Source organism: Grammomys surdaster, unplaced genomic scaffold (genome assembly GCF_004785775.1).
Source record: "Grammomys surdaster isolate TR1022 unplaced genomic scaffold, NIH_TR_1.0 139, whole genome shotgun sequence".
NCBI classification, from domain to species: domain Eukaryota; kingdom Metazoa; phylum Chordata; class Mammalia; order Rodentia; family Muridae; genus Grammomys; species Grammomys surdaster.
In genome coordinates, this window is record NW_021604597.1 from 13,620,307 (window position 1) to 13,641,304 (window position 20,998).

Below are 20,998 nucleotides of genomic sequence, written 5' to 3' on the forward strand. Positions count from 1 at the left end.
AGGGGGAGGAGGGGGAGAGGGAAGAAAGGGAGGAGAGGGAGGAGGGGGAGGAAGGGAGAGAGAGAGGGAGAGAGGGAGAGAGGGAGAGAAGGAGAGAGGGAGAGAGGGAGAGAGGGAGAGGGAGAGAGTAAGAAGAGACTTGTTGAGAAGATGCTTCCAGCAGGAAGAGGAAGTGAAGACAAGTGCTGGGGGTGGGGTGGGGTGAGAGAAGGACTAACGTTCATTATATACATGATGAAACCATAAAAGAATGAAACAAGAAGTAAGCCTTTAAAAATGCAAAATGACAACCTACAGGATGTGAGAAAGTGCTAAAAAATGTGTATACATTTAAAGTCTGTTAAGACTTTTAAAAAGATTACATCAAGAAGTCTGATAATTTATCAACAAACACACAAATTAAAAATAGAAGAACTACACTATTCCTGTTTAAAAGCTATTCAAGAAAAAGAAAGCAAGACAAAGAAAAGCTGTTTGCTCAGGTAATAATTACATGGAAACCACAGGGATGTGTCCTTCATTTACACTTGAAATGCATACCATACAAAGAGCTGCTGCCAGAGGTTCACTGAGATTTGAAACCTTGTATGAGGCTTGAATGTAAAATGGTTCATTCCTCATGAAAACCTGTGCAGCTTCTCAGGTTAAATGTCGATGTCTTGGGTGACCCTATAATTCAGCTCCTACCTATTTTTCTAAAACATTTTAATTTTATTTTATTAATGTTTCTATGGGATTGTACATATGTATATTATATGCTGAACATATTATCCCTCATGACTTGGGTAGTCCACTTAGTTTTACTTTTGCTTTCATGTTGGTTTGCATATCTATATACATCTGTCTGTGATTAGCTTAATTTTCTTAATATGATGATCTCCAGTAGCATCCTGAAAACCACCAAGCTTCATGCTTCATGGCCGAAAAGGATTTCATTTTGCCAGGATAACACACTTTCCTTGCTCATTCTTCTGCTGTTGACTCCTTAGGTTTCTTCCACAGCTTCGCAATTGTGAACAGTGCTGCAGTAAACCTTTGTGTCAAAAAGTATCTGCACATTCACACACCTCAGAGCAGGACTGTTCAAAATGGCCAGTGTTCTTCAGAAAGGAAAGAATGAGCAAACTGTGGTGCTGGTAGCATGAACATGCAATGAAACACTATTCACAGAAGGAAATAATAAGGCGGACCTCCATAACATTCAAGTAAATGAGAGAAACCAGATTCAAGTTGTCAGGCCACCTATGATTCTATTTGAACAAAATATCAAAAGCAAGTAAATCTGTCCTCCCACACTGAAGATCGAGGTGTTTTCTTGAGTTGTGGGAATAAACAGAAGAAACTGATCATTGCCTGTGACACCTTACATCAGATGAATGGAAGCATTTTGCTGGAAGATAGAGGAGTGGCTACAGAACATTGTCAGTGCACTACTGCCACTAAGTTATTTACTGTACGACAATGTATTTTATGTTAGATGATTTTATTTTAATATATTACTTAAAAAAATGAAATATACCCTGGGGTTGTTAAATTGTATGAGACTTACCTTGGAGATAAGGAGAAGCATTTGGTACTTGAGCTGTGGATTTTGGGTCTGCATTCTGCCCCCTCCCAGTCCCCATTCCTCTGTGGCCTTTCTTAGATGTTGACTTTTCTTGCAGATTTCAAAATGCCTGGCCCTAGTGGCTCTTTTCATCTAATATTCTGAGGTGAGGAATATACTTGGGTGAGTCTCAGAAAGTCAGCCATGCATAAATTATGTTAAAGGAAGACTATGAGGCCAGGGACAGCGATGAAAAGCAGAGGCAGGTGGATGTCTGAGTTTGTAGGCCAGCCTGATCTACAAAGTGAGTTTCAGAACAGCCTGGGATACACAGAGAAAGTCTGCCTTGAAGGATAGAAAAGAAGGAGGAGGGAAAGAAAGAGAGAGAGAGAGAGAGAGAGAGAGAGAGAGAGAGAGAGAGAGAGAGAGAGGAGAAAAAAAGATCAATAGATAGATTGATTGATTCTTGGCTGTATTCTGTCCAGAAAAATTGGAGAAAGGCCACTCCTAAACTAACTCAGTCCTTCCTCTCTTTGTAGTAACATGAATCTGTCTGGAGAGTTCCAGGTCCTGGAGTCACCCCAGATTGGTGTTTGTCTGGAGGAACCCTTAGAGATTTTAGAGAAGCCAAGCATTTAGAATTCAGTTTTCCAAAATGTTGATGGGACACCACTTTTATTTAGATTTTGTAAATGTCTCACCCAACAGAGCATTCCATCAGAAGTAAAGTTGGCAAAGGGAATTACCCATTCCTCACTCATAGCAGACCTGGGGGTTCTCAGCTGATTTATTTTTATGTACTATTGTCTTGGAACAACATTATGTTCAGTAGCTGAGCATTTATATAATTATGATACAGTGAAAGGACATTTCAAGAGTCAGTCTGCGGACTGGGGACATAGCTTAGTTAATAAAGTGCTTGCTGCACAAGCATGAAGTCTGCCTGTATCCCAGCTGGGGAGGTGGAGACAGGAGCAAGATCCCTAGGATTTGCTGACCAGCCAACCTATCAGAATTAGTGAGCTTCTAGTTCAGCAAGGAAAACTGTCTCAAAAAATAAGACACATACGTATGTACGTACATACATACATACATACATACATACACACATGCACACATACATACACAAAGTAAGCCTTATGTGTTTGGATATTTAAATACATAAACTGATTTAGCTTATTCAGACACCTGGAATTAGATCTTTGGTGGCATCTCTTGGTGTGGATATTCGGTCTCCTCTTTGTTGAGAGCAGTTGTTTGGACCATTGTTTGCTATTTCTCCAGTTTGTCAGGTTGTGGACCATCTGACTAGTGCTTGGTGTTCAGTCTTGGGACCACTCAGTACTGATTTCTGAATGGGGTGTCAGAGTGGTCCCAGCTTGGCTAGGAATAACTCCACCTTCTGAACCTAATAGTAAGTCTTCTGTAAGCTTAGGAGATGCTCTCTGATGATATTCAGGCATTTGTAGAGGGCATGCTGGGTTTTGCAGGCAACCCTGGAGTCCCACATTACCTCTAGGTATGGGTTTCAGAAAGAGTGGCTGACAGGCAAGTGGAAGGAAGGATGAGTCCAGGCAACTTACTGGAAGTTCTGCTTCTATCAGTGTAGCACAGGCATGAAGCAAAAAAGAGGCACAAACTTCCTGTTCTAGGAACTACCTCTTTCCCCATTTTACCTCTGAGTCTTCTCTGAGGGGGACATTCATTGCCTCTAATATTCCCGCTTGGGTAGAAACCACATTCACAGCCCCACAGTTAAATGTGGACATCATGTGATAGAAGCAGAGAGGCGACTTTGCTTGGGAATTCCAATTTCTCTGAAATTTCATTCTATCATGTGGTTTCTTTCTTGGCCTTTTAGGACTTTGTGATCTTTTATTTCTCCCGGAATCCTGAGCTTTGGCTTCTAAGACAAGAAAGGGGCTAGACTAGGTGGAGCTCACAATTAAGCTAAGCAAACCATTGTTAACTTTGAGATACTGATTGTGTCAAAGCATATGTATTATAATGGACATTACAGATACGTGTCAGATACCAGTCTCCCCTCGAAGTGCTGACCAACTAGACAGAGTGAAGATGGGCACATGCAAAAAGAGGTTCCTAACACTCTCAAATGGCACTTCAGAACTCTGTGTTTCCCAAAGTAGTACAAGTGCTACTGGTGGGCAGAGGGTTAGCACACACATGGAGTAGCAGGCATTTTTGAGTCATATCATAAACAAAATATTCCTATTTCTTTCCTTTTGCTTCGGCATTTCTGATTGCCTCCACTAAAAGTAAAGAAAAAAAAGTGCCAGATTCACACTGAACCATCTCAAAAATACCTCTATAACGCCCTTTAATTTCCTTTTTTAAAAAAAAGTTTAAACTGTTGTTCAGAGTCTTCAGAGACCATCAGTGTTCACTTGCAAATGAATAACATTTCTCATTTTGGCTGTATGTTGCAATGATAAGTTTTCCTTACTAAATGCCTAACTGTAGGCTACTATAAACAGTCAGCAGATCTGAAGGCCTCTGATGCTAACTGTTGTCAGCTGTGCATGTCTTGGTGTAGAGAACTTTTCCAACAAAAACGTAGACAAAAGTGATTCCTGGTACCTGAAAGCTACGGAAGAAAGTAAAGAATGGGGAAAAGTAAGATAAGGCTGTAGGGAACGTCATCAGAGGCACTGGCAATGATCCTAATGATGGTTTGGTATATATGGTGTTTCCTCAGAAAGAACACAGATCATGATGTGCAGAAGCCAGGGGCCCAGGGGGCAGGGATGTGTGTGGAGTTTTCTTCAAGTGGAACCAGCATGAGGCTGTGGACCTGGAATATCTCCCTGGAAGCAGAAGCAAAAGGAGCAGAAATCAAATGGCCAAGAGGGGAGAGAGGATGCCTGAAGATCGTTGATAATAACAGAGACAGCACTGATGAGTCAGTTGCTTAGGATGCTGGAAGTAGCAGCACATCTGATCCTGCACAGGGCTCACACTGGAAACAGCCACAGATGTAAGCCAAGTAAGAGAGAGTGAGATCTTCAGAGCTATTTCTGCAACAAAACCCAAGTGTGGATATTGGAATCTTGTGAGAAACACCATGTCAGGCAAGGGTCATCACCAAATGTCTTAGGGTTTCTATTGCTGCTACACAATACCATGTCCCAAAAGCAAGCTGGGGAGGAAAGAGTTTATTTGGCTTCCAGTTCTGTATTGCTGTTCATGATGGGAGGTCAGGACAGTAACTTAAACAGTAGAGAAACTTGGAGGCAGGAGCTGATGGAGAGCTGCTTACTGGCTTGCTCCCCATGGCTTGCTCAGCCTACTTTCTTATAGAACCCAGGGCCACGAGACCTGGGGTGGCAGCACCCATAATGGGCTGGGCCCTCCCCAATTAATCATTAAATGAGAAAATGTCCTGAAGGCTTACTTATAGACAGACCTTATGGAAGCATTTTCTTAATTGAGATTCTCTCTTCTCAAATAACTCCAGCTTGTGTCATGTTGACATAAAATGACCCAGCACACCAAACTCAACCAGAAACACATTGCCAAGCAGAACTCTATGTTCCCAGTAGAAATCAACAACTCTATTTCCCATATTCATGAATGCAATATCCAACTTAGGTCAAAGGCATGATCTGCCAGGAAGTTCAGAGCAAAGGGAAGGACTGACTGAATTCTTTCCTGCCTGGGTCAGTTATTTACAGTAGCTGAGAACTGGAAGCCTTTGAGATACCTGACTTTCATCGAGGGGTTTATAGCTATAGGCCCCTAACCCCAGGATAGCAGAATAAATAATGCTGGATACCATGGGAGATGCACAGAGCTGAGGGAAGAAGTCAAAAGCATAGAGTTGATTCTTTTCTTGTTCAGAGCAGAGTTCTGTGACATGGCATGGTGTAATGTGGTATGCTGTGGATCTAACACAGGTTAGCATTTGCCACAGTATGAGTGCAGAGATCAGCGAACAATTTATGGAACTGGTTGTCTACTTCCCCTTTGTGGGTTCTGGAGAATCAAAGTCAGCTCATCAGGTTTACAAACATGTCCCTGCTGCTGTAACACCACACAGGCTGTGACACCATGCAGGCCCAGAGCAATTATTTTCCATGCGATCAACATTGGTTGAGTGATCTTCTTTCCTTGGATTATGATTTTGGTGACAAATCTAAGAATTCTTTACTCAAGTAAAAAATTTCTCCTGTTGGACCAGAAAGATGGTGCTTGCTGCCATAACCTGAGACCTGCGTTTGACCCTTACAACAAACAGGATGGAGAGAGCTGACTTTTGCAAGTTGTCCCGATACCTGTGCTTGTATGCACACACACATACAAAGGAAAAATAAATAAATACATGTAAAAATACTTTTCTCCAGTTTTTGTACTTTCAAATGTACTTTTGGTTCATGTTACATTTTGAGTTAATGCTTATACCAATGTAAGACCTAAACCTAGGATTCACTTATCTTTGCTTTAAAAATTATTATTTGAGTATATCTATATGGGTATGTGCACATGGGTGTATGAGCCTGTAGCACCCAAAAGTAGACATCAGATTTCCCTGGAGCTGAGATTTAAAATGTTTGTGAACCTCCCAGTGTGATACAGGGAGCCAAACCTTGGTCCCCTGTAAGAGTAGTAAGCTCTTTTATCTGCTGAACCTTTTCTCTAGCCCAGATTCACATATCTCATTTTTCTGCTTTAGTTTTGTTCTTTTGTTATCCTTATAAATAACCAGTTGCTCCAACTATTGAAATCTCTATCCCTCCTCCTAGGCTTTTAAAAAACACCTTGTCCATATTTGTGTTAGCCTTCTGTTCTTCTCTACATCTCATTGATTTTTTTTCTTATCATTTGACAGAAACAACTGAAAAAGAAAAAGATAGTGGATATTTAATCCAATTGACTCCTGCCACTAATATAAAAATTATTTGTTTATAAAGTATTTGATGATTTACAGAGGAACACTGATGCATTTATGACTCATTGCCAAGGCTTTATGGTAACAGATCTGGCTGGTATCCTACCAAAATATTTCTTCTACCTAAATAGACAGACATGGGAAAACATGCCCATATTTTTCCCTAGAGCCAATACATAGTTGTCTTACGTTTGACTCTGAGACTTTTTAAAGACAAGAGAACGTCTGTTGGCTCCCATTGGGCTCTTTTCTGCCCAAGCCTTGGCAGAGACACACAACTAAGAACCCTTCTGGGGGACATGGGAGCCTGCTCAGATTAAAATAATAAGAAGGGAGATCTAAAGAAAGCAAGCTAGTTCCTTTTAGGGACCGACCAAATCCAGATAGCCTGAGTTAGTTTCAGCCAGTCTTAAAGCTAAGAGCTGTGAACTTTTTGTCTCTGGGGGCTTTTGAACCATGCATCTTTATAAACCTGCCTGTGCAGACATCCCCAGTCCAAAGCTGGGTCTGCCCAAATCCAGTGAAACAGCTCTAAAATGCCGACGGCACCTAACAGTGACCAAGACTCAGCCCCAGGGAGCCTGCTGGCCTGTTAGGTCAAGTGGAACTACAGAATGGAAATGTCTGGAGAAGTTTCTACGCATCCATGGAGTTTCATTGCAGGAAACCACCAAGATGAAGACAGGCATGGCATACAGGTACTGTTGATTACAATAAAATTCAACTAGAAACTGTATTGAGTTCCAAGGTCATTGCTGTCAAAGAATAAAGATTGAAATAGCAAGACAACATGTTAGGAGAAAGAGCAAAACAAATGCAGTGGGCCTTCTTCTTGAGTTCTTTTTGTTTGCTTGGGTTTACTCTGAATTATCTTTCTCTTTGCTCAAAGGGCTACACAAAAAGAGAGTGAAGCACACTTGGGGAAGGTCCTGCAGTCACCTGTGAAAGAAAGTCTATGTGCTGCTAGTAGAAAGGGCTTTGGCTCTGAGGAATTAGGTGATTGAGCATCTTGAAATGAGAAATGTGAGCTCCACTCTTCTTGAAGCAGCTAATCAAGCTGAGCAGACTGTTTTCCAATGTTGCCCAGGCCTTCACTGTTACCTTCATTTAAGCCTAAATCATGTGGGCTTTGCTAATGGTTAACAAACTAGTTCGAGTTCTCCTTGAAATGACAGTGCTTTTTAACAACACAATCTGATAAATCGCCTGTTCTGCCCTGGCCTTCTGATTTGTTAATGAAAGAGAGATGCTATTTTTCTCTCTTGGTATAGAGTGGGTATTTATCAATTGTTCTACGAAGGTATCATTTGTTTTTGAAGTAATTTAGTCCTGGCCTTCTGTAAGTCAGCCAGCGGCTGCTGAGCCTGTACACAAGGCCTTCCTCCTCCAGAGACTGGAGGCTGATTACAAATCACTTAGAAGGACAGGGGGATGGAAAACACAAAGTGAGCTTAGCATTTGTAAACGATGCTTGTCCTAGTGAACAGTGAAAGTTGGAGTTCTCAGGGTGAGTTTTTTCCAAGTACAAATTATCCCCAATGGTTTCATTGTCCAACTCTAATGGTCTATTTTAGTAGAGTAGCCGCTGCTCTGATTTGCCAGCTAATTTTATTAATAAAGCAATTTGCAATAGTGTAGCTCCTCTCTGGAGAGCAATGTGTTCTACACAGATGGCTTACATAATAAAGGACTGGTAGAGAAGAGGGATGGACTTTCGTGGATTTGAGCCCGTGTAGACAAGGTCTTGGACAGGCACCTATATTCCTAAATCACACTCTTCTAAGAACTGGGATCTCCAAGGACCCTTTACTATATTTTATGATTTTGAGGAGAGGAAAGCCAAGTTAAACTCATTAGTGACCCTGTGAACCACTCAAGGCTTTGAATCATGATGGATTTGCTGTGTTCTGACACATCTTCCAGTGCATGCTTCACTGCACTTCCCTCAGTTTCAACCGTGCGTCATTAATTCTTTTAAGACACCTATTAATTACCTGACTTAGAAGTTTACTTTAACTGTCAAAGAGGGAATTTTAAGGAAGAGGACTGTGACACTTGGTTTCTCTTCAACTTAGCTTTTACCTTCATTTCTTATAAAGATAGTTGGGGCATGGTGATATCCAGACTTTTGTTTATTATGACATTTTTACCCAGGGTAAAAGGTGTGAGAAAGAACAATGACTGTGTTAAGAGACCCCAGTTTGACTTTGTCCTTTCATCTTGAAAGATATCATTCTATGTTTCATATGTAGTAGAAACAAGATAAACCTTGGCATTAGGCCGAGCAGAAGCCATATCTCATCTCTGCCAGTTTGAGAACTGAAATATCGATCTTGAAATGATGAGTTGGATGCCTAACACACAGTAGACGTGCACTACATTCAGGTTTTCTTCCTGGTTCCCCTATAGCATCCCTATAGCCTTGGGATAAGGGAAGATGAAAGCCCACTAGCTGATCTATAAGTCATAAGAGATTATTCTCAGGAACAAAAGTCGAGGAAACACTGCACCATTTCAGTGTGCAGGGCAGGTTCCCATGCTGAGTTTCAGAGCCCTGTAGTCTGCAGGCTAGGGAAGCTGCTGTCTTCTTCCTAATTTGGGCAAATGCCATTGCAGCCTTCAGCCTAGAGTCAGCTGCTGAGGTCCTGCTATCATCTTTGAGAGGGTGTTCTGTTGTGTTTCCATAGAGACTTTCTACTATTTCTAACTAAAGTTGACCAGGAAAGAGGGATAAATCAGTAAATATGCAAACACATATATAAACTGGAAAGAAACGGGAGGGGAGTGTCTGAGAAATGTGTACCAAGTTGTCCTTCTTTCAGCGTAGAATTTTCCGAAGTCTTCGTTTCTAAGAGGCTGTACATTATTCATTTCTATTACATCACATTAACTCTGAGGAAGGCAGTGAATATATAGCTGAGTCAATATTAAACAAAATATACTAAAGAGCAGGTTTGAGCAGAGCTCAAGACATAACCAGACTGTTAAAGAGCCACAGGTTGCTCATTTTAAGAAATTTTATTGTACTCATAATGGCAGGAGGATTCTAACCCAGGAGTCAGCAAGCTCTTCCTGTTATGGAGTACATATCCTAAGCTTGAGGGCCTGGTTTGCCTTGGTTATACATTCTGACCTCTCCTGTGGTAGGGAAAGTAGTCATAAATAATACATAGATAAGATGAAGAGTGGTAGTGCATCCCTTGAATCCTGTCACTTGGGAGGATGAGGCAGATGGATCTCTGTGAACTTGAAGCCAGTCTTGTCTACAGATTGAGGTTCAGGATTGCCAAGGTTACATAGTAAAACCCTGTCTTGAAAACAAATAAACAACCCCCAAAACAAAATAAAATTCTATCTCTATGAATAAATAAATACATAAATAAACAAAACAATACATAAGCAACCAGACATATATTTCAACATGACTATTGGCAAAGAAATTTGAATGTTATCCAATTTTAACATGTCACAGATATTCCTCACATTTTCCCTTTATGTTGTTAAAAACAAAATTAGCTTATGGGTCATGGAAAAACAGTTAACATGATGGATTTGGCCAGTGGTCTGTGGTTTGCTGACTGTAGGTCCCAAGAGCCACCCTTCCAGTTATATGGGTTATTTCTTTATTTATATTTATTTTAAACCTTATTTTCATAGATACTTAAGGAGACCAAATGAATACAATCCAAGAAGGTAAAAATTAATTTAAAAGGAGAAGAAAAATATCAGGCCAAGAAAGACTAAAAGAGCAAAAAGACTCAGCAAAGGGAGAGGGCACACTTCAGACAGGTCAGAGGAGTTGCAAAACATTGACCTTAATCTGTCCCTGGACTTCCAACAACATCAAATGCCAAAGAGGAAGTGGACTCTTTATAGTTTCTGATGGAGGAGATGGGCCACCTTCTCAACAATAGCTCATGCTTCCTGATTAGAAGTTTGGAGAGAGATAATCCTGGGGTGCTTTGTATGTAATGAATGGCATCCTCAGCAGCATCCTATACCAAGCAGAGCCTTGAGGGTTCTGGAACCATTGCCTTTGGAACTCTAATGTTGTTATATGGTAACACAGCAAGTGATAGGTCAGCAGAAGCAAAGGGAGAAACAGCATGGGCTTAATACAAACTATATTGGTCAGTTTCACAATAGTAATCATACAAACTCAGCCTCTATCTCTCCCTCAGTCCTTCCCTCTTTTCCTCCCTCCCTTTCCACATCCATTCCCTTCTTTCCAATGACAAGTCTTGTTTGGGTTTCTTAAATACAAAGCAGAATAAAAACAGTGTTTATTTCTAGCTAATGGTACAATGTCTCAATAGCCTTGTACTAAAGTTAGGGAGAAGGTACTAAAGAAAGGGGAGAGATGGGGGGGATGCTGCTTAAATATGGGACAGATATTGGAGATAAATTCTTCCAGTCGCTTGAAGTGGAAATCAAAGCTGGGAAAGGTTGACTATTGGCTCAAGTGACATTTCTATCCAGCAACACAGTGAGGACTAGTCTCCTGCCCATTAAGTCACAGTCCTGTGCTTTTTTGTCTTTCCAACTCCTGTCATACATCACACTCACATGCATGGATACACATGCACACTCACACACACTCACACACACTCACATGTACACGCACACATGCACAGCTCCTGCAGATTCCATTCTGTCTGCCTTTCCAGGCTTTGTTCAGCTCTTGCTCCAGTCCTATCCCTCTGTACACTGACCCTCCGCTCCCCTCCCTGAACCACTGAGCCCCTCTACCTCTGCTCAGCATGTCATCCGGAAGATTCATATTCAGCCTCGTTGCCTAGGTGATCCCAACCCTTGGGCTTTCCCTTCTCTCACAAAGCATAGGCTGATCTTTCCTTTATATAAGCTAGTTGAGTGTGTGTGTTTCTTATCAAAATGATTCTATTTCCACCATGACAATGAGGATTAGAGCTTTTCTATTCTATAATCCTGCAAACATTTGGACTTTTAAAGTGCTCAATACAAGTATGGTCTTAATTGAGGAGCATCCAGTCATAAGTTGGGGAGCATTAAAAATATTAAAGAGCAAATCGGAACATCAGATCCTCACTAACTGCGCCCTAGCTTCCTGTTTTTTTGTTTTTTCTGTATTAGCCACTAAGGTTATCTGATTGTCTTTGCTGAGTCCCATTCCTCATCTGAAAAGCAGACTAACTCAGCATCCCAGTAGCAGATCATTTATTTGCAGAGGCTGGGCTCACTCTTAGATATTTCTGTGGGCCTAACATGACACTTGTTCCAACACTGACTAGTTAGTTCCATTTAAACATGAGGGATAAGAAATTTCTGTACTTATGTTTATTGTTATCAAGTAGACAAGGCCTCTCACACTAGTCGAGGCAGTACTGGGAACTCACTGCATGGCTTCCATTTCATATTCATGGTAAATAAATAAATAAATAAATAAATAAATAAATCCCGCCTCCTATGTAATGGGATTATAAACTGCAGTCATTGCATCTCCCTCACTAGAAATGGTGAAAAGAGAGGTGTTAACTCTCTTTAAAAGATGGACAGAAAATAATAACACTGTCAACATAAATCTTACACAGACCCGAGCTCACTGTCATTTCTCCCTCATTGACATTTACAAATTCATTGCTTCTTCTACTGTAGTAGATCTTTAGACAACACTCAGAAAATACTATTTTTTCTCTTGTCTTCATTTAACACATGAATTCTCATTTGATCAAATTAAAATTTGAGCTAACTTATTCTCCAAATGGTTGTAATATGATGGTACCTATTATTAATACTGTACTCTTAGTGCCTTGACTAATGTGCTTAGAATGAAAATATTTAAGAAGGAATAAGATGAAAGTGACCCAAACTCCCAGAAGCTCAAGTTCCTCTCCTGCTAGCTTTCCCCAGTGTCTGACGGTATTTTCAGACTGGAGACATCTCAGAGGCTTCTGTCACACTGAGTCAGCTAAGGGGAAGCCACACAGTTTCTAGAAGGCAGATGGAAACAGGAAGAAGATAGCCTTGGCCGAAAACCAAGAGGACAGGGTAAAACATGTCCAGTCTATATTGATAGGTATCCCCAAGGTGTGAACATGCATAGTACTCTACACTGCACACAAAGAGACAAAAGGGGCTGAACAAAGGGAAAGTTAAGTCAGGAGCACCTTACCCAGCTAAGACATTTTATCAGATATGTCCGAGTTTGAGGGTATTTGTTGGCTATTGATTTTCACTGATCTCAAAATAAGCGTTCTACAGAGCACTTTTCACTCTAAACACCTTTCAGGGATGTGGGAATGTTCTATCATAATGAGAATATAATAACCTCACACAAGGATTTGCACACAGACTTACCCTCTCCCCCTTTCTGATTCTCGTGTAGCCTCCTACTCTATAAAATTAAAGGAACAAACCCTATGGGATAGCATTCACATGGAGGGCTTATAGAAGAGACCAGGAAGATAATCCATTCTGTTTTCCATAAGATTACAGGGCTGAGGTACTGGGGACAAAGAACATTATTTTGTATTAAAACAGAACTCACCATCATCCTCTCAGTACCCTCATATTACATACATTTTTTACACGTTCCCATGGCCTGTTCTTTCCATGAGATGCTTGGCACATTCCGATCTGCTTAAAGTAGCTATGGCCGTGTCTAAAAAACAATAGCCTAGAAAATGCTGCCTGTGCAGGATCATATTAAGACACGCTGACATGATTTATTTTAGGCCGGTCTAATTTAGGTCAGTCCTGGGGCCTGTGCTGATTTTCCTGAGCCTCAGGCTGTGTCTCTCCTGCAACGTTTCTGGAGGGGCAGAGACAGCACTGAGATGGATGAGGCTCAGAATGTATGTGATTTAAAATCTGAACAGGCTGCCGGTAGTGGACCTGAAAGGCAGAGGAAAGTGCCCTGTTCAGTGCTGAACAGCATGCTTCTTGCCTAGGGAGTGGAACAGACATTCTAAAACAAATACGGTTTGGCAGTGTCACTTTAAATAAGAAATGCCCCAGAATCTGGGCATGATTGCAGCTTGGAATTTTGAGAGCTGAAATTCCAATTTGTTCTGAAATTTCCACTGTGATTTTCTAGGGTAAAGGGTGCCTTGATGAAAATATCAGAGATTCAAGGCTGAAGAATAAGACTGAGTTACATGAATTGCATTTTCTCATATGGAGGTGGTTGTTCCTCTGAAGACAACAGGTATTTTGAAACCTAATTTTCTTGACCACAGAGCAACCATCCACCAAAAGATTGTATCCACTGCCTCCCCCACAAAAAACTTCTGAATTGTCTTGCAGTGCTTGTGGATGTCGGTAGGGTGCGCTATTTCATAAAGAAAAGGAGGCTTTTTCATTTCTTCTAATGAAGCTAGCAGGCTGTTTTCTTCAAAATCAATAGAGTTGCCTGATTGTGTCAACAGGACATTTTTCATACTGAGAGAAAAAAAGTAACAGATTATGTCTGGTATATTCCTGAGTTTCTAAAAAGCCCAGACGCAATAGCAGGTTTATTACAGCCTAACCCAGTTAAATGTTTTATTATTTTAATTTTAAAAATTTTTGATTCTTGGGAATTTCATACACATAAGCAATACAATAGTATCATATCCAGTCCCTGAATTTATATCTTTCAACTCCCTCTATATTTCCTTCAACGCATCCTCTCCCAGTTTCATCTCCCTCCCCACATCTTTCTTCTCTTCTTCTATTACCCTCTGTATCTAATTAGTGCTATACATATGGGCGTGCATATGGAGCCATGCACTGGATCATGAAACACCTTCGTCATGATAAAAAACAAAAGAAAAGAAAACACAAAACACAAAACACAAAACACAACTCAAAAAGAATGGTTTGCCTCTCTGAGCAGCTACAGACTATCAGTAGCTTTTCAGTAAGGAGTAGGGTCTTGAGAGCTCCTCCTCCAGGTAAGCTGGGGTTTGGCTAGCCTGATCTTATGCAGGTCTTGTGCAGACAACCATGGCTGCCGGGAGTTCATGAGTGTAATAGCATGGGCAGAAGCCCTTTCTAGCACTCTTCCCCAACCTCTTGTCTTTTTCATTCTTTTTGCCTTCTCTTTCACAAGGTTCTTTGAGACTTGACAGGAGTAGTAGCTAATCGAGATAACTCATTCAGCTTAAACATCCATCTCTTATTCTCAGGACTTTCATTAATTACGCATCTTTGCATCAACTACTATTCTCTGAAGAAAAAAAAAAGCTTCTCTGTCCAAGACTGAAAATGGCCCAGGTTTCTATGTGTAAATAATGTATAAATATTTAGAAGGCACTTTGAGAGCATTGTCATTTATCAAAATAGCTACAGCTGATTCTACTCCATTGACGCTCTATGATAGTCTAGGAATGAAATCAATATATCTATCCACAGATGAATGAGCAAGACAAATGTGGCACATATACACAATGAAATATTACTCAACTGTAAACAAAAATGAAATCCTGAAATTTGCAGGTAAATGGATGAAACAACAATAAAAGAAAATATACCGAATAAAGTATCTCAAGTGCAGAAAGACAAATGTAACATGTTCTCCCTGTGTATGTTAAACTTGAAGCACAAGTCTATTTAGGCTATAGGAAGAAAATGGCATTAGTGTTTTTACCCAGGTCTGGACCATGCATGCTACAATACTGACCTGATATGCAAGAAATGCCCACTGCTGTAATAGTGGCATGCACGACTGCTCTGGGATAACTAACCACCCATAATCTGATTAGGTATGTGGTCTGCTCAACAACAGGAAATTTCATCATTCGTACTGAATTCCCTGTCAAAAAGCCTGTAGTTAAGGAGGTCACAGCCCATACAGTAGATCTGCTATTGTTATTTTGCAAAATGGTCAATTGCATTTTTTACAGAGCAAATAGTCAATGGTACCAACTCTTAAGCATGGCTGACTGAGGGGGGAAAAAGCAGACCTTTTATTCCAAGCTATATTTGTTACTTTTTTTTTTCTGACATAACAAAAATTTCTGACAAGAGAATCTTAAGAAAGGAAGGGTTTCTTTTGGATGACAGAATCTGAGTGTAGTCTATCATGGCACAGAGAATACTTCAGTTAAGGCTGTGACAGCAGGAACATGAGGCAGTTGGTCACGGTCTATCAGGTGTCAGGAAGCCAGGAGACATAAATACTTAGCCTGCATCCTCTCTTCTTTTTTGATTCAGTTCATGGAATGATGCCATTCACATTCATAGTATACCTTCCTCAGTTAACCCTCTCTGGAAATTCTCTCCAACACACCCAAAGGTATGTCTCCTAGGTGATTATAAATCAAACCAAGTTAACAATAAAGATGAACCATAGTACCAGCCTTCCTTTGGAGAATATTCTACTATGTATGTCTATCCTAGGTCATTTTGGTTTTGTTTGCTTTGGCCTTTTTATTTGAAAGTAACTCCAAACTACAGAAAACAATCAAGAATAATGCAAAGAAATATTGGTGGCCCTTTACTCTTAACACAAATGTTTTTGCTCTGTTTGTTTTAAACACTGCCCATGGTCTGACAAACTCCTTCCCCACATCCTCTGCCTTATTTGTTTTTCCAAACTTGAGAGTAAGTTACATGGCCCTCTGTCCTTCAATAGTTCCTACAAAGTCAGTATTCCTGTATATATCCCTGAACAAGTGCTATCATAGTTTGTTTTATGTAACTGTGATAAAACACTGATCAAAAGCAACTTGGGAAGAAATGGATTTATTTGGCTTACAGGTTACTGTCAATCATGGAGGGAAGCCAAGGCAGGAATTCAGATAGGAAGATGAAGGCAGGATCTGAAGCAGAGGGAACAGAGTAAGTGAGTGCTTACTTGCTTACTCACTTACTCTCTTGGATTACCCAGTTACCTTTTACAGTGAACACCCACGTGCCCAGGCATGACACTGTTAGTGGGCTGGGCCCACCACATCAGTCATCAGTCTAGAGCATGTTCCTCAGACATTCCCATAAGCCAATCTATGACGGCAACTCCTCAAATTGAGACTTTTTCTAGATCTAGTATGTCTAGATTTGTATCAAATTGACAGAAACTATGGTACTACCAACCTCAGTAAAATGTACATTAATGGCCTATTTTATCCTACCATCTGCATTCCAATTCTGTCAACCAACTTAGGAAAGCTTTTGGTGGCACCTTTACATTCTAGTTGAAAGGATCTGGTAATAGATTACACACTTTATTCTGTTGTCCTGTTGGTTGGGTCTGTTTCCAGTCCGCTGCAGTTCAGTCAGAATTAACTATAGCGTAGAGAGGAGACAATAGAGTTGTAAATACTGAGTCTACTGCAGATTTGGAGATGACCCTATGATGCTGCAAATCACTGTCTAGCTGCAAGCCTTCTTGTTCTGCCATGTGGTGGGGACTGCTGTCCTCCACAGTTGCCAGAGGAAATTTGTCATGTTTTCATCTGGAACTTAGGTCTAAAGCTGAAGTGTCTTCAAGACAATGTAGTCCCTGGGCAAATGAAGTCAAATGAACTCTGTCATCTGTGTTCGTCTACTTGCAGTACATCCTACTCAGAGAGGTGGTGCTGGTGGTCTGTGTATGGACAGGAGGTACCAGAGCGTTCATAAAACAGGGCAGGGGGAACACTAACAGGCCATAGGAAGCAGTAAGATAAGGACTACCAAATGCAGTTACCTCAAGATTATGCAGGCTTTCTGAATAGACCCACAAATGAGTGGAGCTAGGAATCGACCCCAAAGGATAGAGCAGAAGACAAAGAGAACTGTCCAGAGTGGAAAAGAATGGATTCTAGTTGGAGGTAACAGAGCACTCCTAGAGGAGAGATGGGAACCCAGGAGACAGGAGTCCTCGGATGCCTTTAGGCAAGTGATTCTAGCCCAATATTGTTTATTTTCCCCCTCCACGATGTTCCTCTTAATTTGAGTGTGAAGGAAGCTTTGACAGCTGTGCAGTGTGGGCATGGAACATGCAGTTCATTGACTATGCTCTTTAGATTTCAAAGGGCTCTAACCCATCAGTGAGCCACACAGCTTTTGGAATTGCACAGTACTCTAAAACTCAGCATGCTTTTAGAAGCTTATATGGGTCTGAAGCAGCTACGATGGCTCCTGAAGTGACCATTGTATAAGACCAGCACCTGGGATATTTCTTGGAGCTTAACTACCATCATAACTTGTTTATAAGATTGATTAAATCAGCACCTTCTTCCCTCCCTCTTAGGAGTCTATTTTGTTTATTTCTGGGTTGTCTGCCTCACCCACTGGAGTGTAATTTCATCTGTAGGGCTAATTGCTGCACTCTCAGAAACCGATATCAAGTATAGAAACTAATAAATATTAGTTGAATAAATGAATAGTTAATCAGGAGAAGAGCAAATAAGATTCTGCTATTTACTGGAAGACAAATATACCATATTCTCAGGGGCAAGAATTATTTGGCCACACTACCCATCCACAGTCTTCTTTCTCTTTCTGTCCTTTCTTTACTAAAAATATCTGGGGTCTAAATTCTGGCACAACATTGTTCTCATAGGGATTCAGTACTCATGCAGATTTTGGTTGAACATTATTTTGAGTATGCTTAAGAAGATATCTTTGAGGGTGATAGTAACATTTGAAAGGAAGGCTGCTATCTCAAGTGTGTTGATCATCATCCAGTAAATTGAAGACCTAAACAGAACAAAAAGGCAAACCTTCCCACACATAGAATACAACTACTCCTGCCTCACTGTTCCTAGACTTGAACATCTACAACAACAGCTACTTTGGTTCTTGGGTATTTAGGCTTAACACTCCTAAGAAATTTGATTAATTCTCCTTCATCCCTTGGCTTCTGTAATCATGGAAATAAATTTCTCACCATCAGTCTGTATATCCATCTATAGATCTCTTGTTGGCAGTGCTTTTCTGCAGAACTCCAACCAATGCAAACTTCTCACTACAGAGAAGAAAGTTCTCTGTGACATCTCTGTCCAGCCTTATCCACTATAGAGTCCTAGGCTACCTTGTCTAGAGTCTGGTGTTCAGGGCTTTCATTCCACATATTCTTTCTACTCAGATGTGATTCTTGCTGAATGAGCTTCTAGCTGATGATCACCTGATGTCTGTTATACACTCATGCTGGAGCCACGAGCCTCTCCTCTATCCCCCTTTATCATCCCTCCCCTAATCCCTTTCTTTTCAGTCCCACTGAATAGCATTTGTAAGTTTACTTTTTTCTTCATATTTTCTCATTCCTATGTTACCATAAATAGGGTCCTCATCTCAATTTAACAAGTAGTATCATCTCCAAAAGAGCTGTGAACAAGTATGAGTCTTGTTTGGAATTCATGATTGATTCATCAGTTGAGTTCACAGATAACTACACTAACAGTTTTCTGTAGTGTAACAGCTGATGACTATGAGTTCTAGTTAAATCTTACTATTCTCAGTATGTACTAGATTTTTTTTTTTACTAAAACTCTGTTCTACGACTGAAGAGCTTATTTGGTGATTAGCAATGGCAGAGTGACCTTCAGTAGTATCATCATACCTATAGATTTTCTCACTTGAGTCTAGCCCTACTCTACTACCCTGGCAAGACTGCAAGACTCTGCTCCACTTAACTATGTAGACGTTCTCATTGCTACTAGGACTGGGCAATGCAGTAGAAAGATCATACCTTTCGATGCTCAATACTTCACCCAAAGGATACTAAAGGAGCCCCAGTGGTAGTGGAAAGAGCTCAGGGCTAAGTTATCTTCTGCTCAGCCTTCTATATAAGCAGCTCCTCTCCAAGGCTTTCCACTCCCAACCTTATGTTTAGTGCTTCTTGGTTCTGGGCTGCTATGAATTAGATACTTCCTCTGCTTTATCTAATGAAAATTTTGTTTGATTTGTTAAATAACCTAGGAGATTGAAAAACATGTTCATGTAATATATGTACTGTATAAGATACATTGGTGGAATTGTTTTCATGACGTCATTTGGCTTTATCTGTAATTGTGGTACAGTATCCCTTTTTTCTTCCCCATCTTAATAACCTTTCCCATTAAAAAAAAAAAACACAAGTTCATTGTTTCATTCAATAGACATTCACGGAGTGCTCACGTTGTGTTTGGGGAAACAGCAGTAAACACACAGGCTTCATTATCCAATTGATAAAATACATAATACCTCAAGTAGGCTAAATCTTCTGGAGAAGCGCAAAGCACATGAAGATAAGCACACATTCGATGACCAGCTATAATTTTTAATAGTACATCCATAGAAGACCTCACTGAGAAGATAGAATTTGAACAAATGCCCAAAGCAAGTGAAAAGTGATTCTATGAGTTTTGGGGTAAAGTCCTGCAGCTATAAGGAAGAGTCTCTAAGGAAGAAACATCAAAGTTGCCAAAAATATGAGAATACCATGAATGAATAAATGAATGAATGAATGAATGAATGAACAGTGGATTACCAGCATATGACATTAAGAGGATAACAGGGAGCATGTACAGAACAGAGAATGTGTACAGAACACATTCAGATAGTTCCTGAGCTCAGATTATTCTCTAGAATTATTCTCACAGAACCCAATGAAACCATTATATTCATGGGTATACTTTATCATAACAATAGAAGATTAAAATTAGCTTGGAGTAAAGGTACATAGGCATGGTGCTTCAAACTTCTTTCTCTTATCAGCCCTATGGAAATTGTTTATTCCTTCCTGCAACAATGTATTCAATATTTATGGAGTACTCCCAACTAATAAAACTCACTTAAATTGTTGCATTCAGAATTTTTTTTATGGGAGTTTTCCCTTGAAGAGATGATAACTACCTGTGTGTTTGACTTGAGATTCTAGCTTTTGTGGAGGTAGAGTGGACAGCAGGTAGTTCAAGGTACCCATTACAACTAAACACAGATCATAGCATAGCATAGGACTCTGGGTAAATAGCACCTTCATAAAGCAAGACATTCTAAGGCTTAGAGATTTAACTTGCAGGAGTTGAGGGCAAGGGACCAGATCTTTCTTTGAGCTATTAATCACTTATTGGATGAGTCAGACTGAAGGGTTTTATAGGTTATTTTAAAGACATTTGCTTCTATTCTGAGTGCTATGGGACTGTCTGTGAGTGCTGATTATGACTTGCACTATTTTTAATAGGTTTATCTAAATGTTAAGACATAAAGTAGACTGAAAGATAATCTGGGTATATTGTTACTTTCCTGTTGCTGCAATAAAATACTATAACCAAAAGCAATTTAAGGAAAAGAGTTTTGGATTTTTAGCTTACAATTCCTGAGGGTTCGAGTCTATAATGATGGAAAAGCATGGGATGAGGCCCCCAAAGCATGGAGCTGAAAGACTACTGTTCAGTGTTACCCAGGAAACACACACAAAGAGAAAACAGAGACAAGGGTAAGGCTATGAAAGCTCACTAGTGTTACACTTTTTGCCATCAAGGGTCAACTTTCTAAAGGTTCTTCAACCTTCCAAACAGACCCACTAACTGCAGACCAAGTGTTCAAATACATGAGCCTAAAGGGAACATTTTTAAATCAAAACCACAACACAAAACAGTAACAACTTAAACAGAGTGTAA

The 20,998-nt window shown here is 40.3% G+C and overlaps 1 protein-coding gene across 3 annotated transcripts in view; it reads left to right on the forward strand.

Annotated features, from left to right (window-relative positions):
* Positions 1 to 20,998, forward strand: part of LOC114617876 (voltage-gated potassium channel subunit beta-1) — a 390,507-nt gene that overhangs the window by 12,161 nt on the left and 357,348 nt on the right. Inside the window, exon 1 of one of the 3 annotated variants that reach the window (XM_028763549.1) lies at positions 6,909 to 7,150. The exons of the other annotated variants lie outside the window; for them this stretch is intronic. Within the exon in view, the coding sequence (XP_028619382.1) occupies positions 6,909 to 7,150 (242 nt within the window). Of the gene's footprint in view, positions 1 to 6,908; positions 7,151 to 20,998 lie in introns of those variants that run through there. 3 annotated transcript variants of the gene reach the window in all.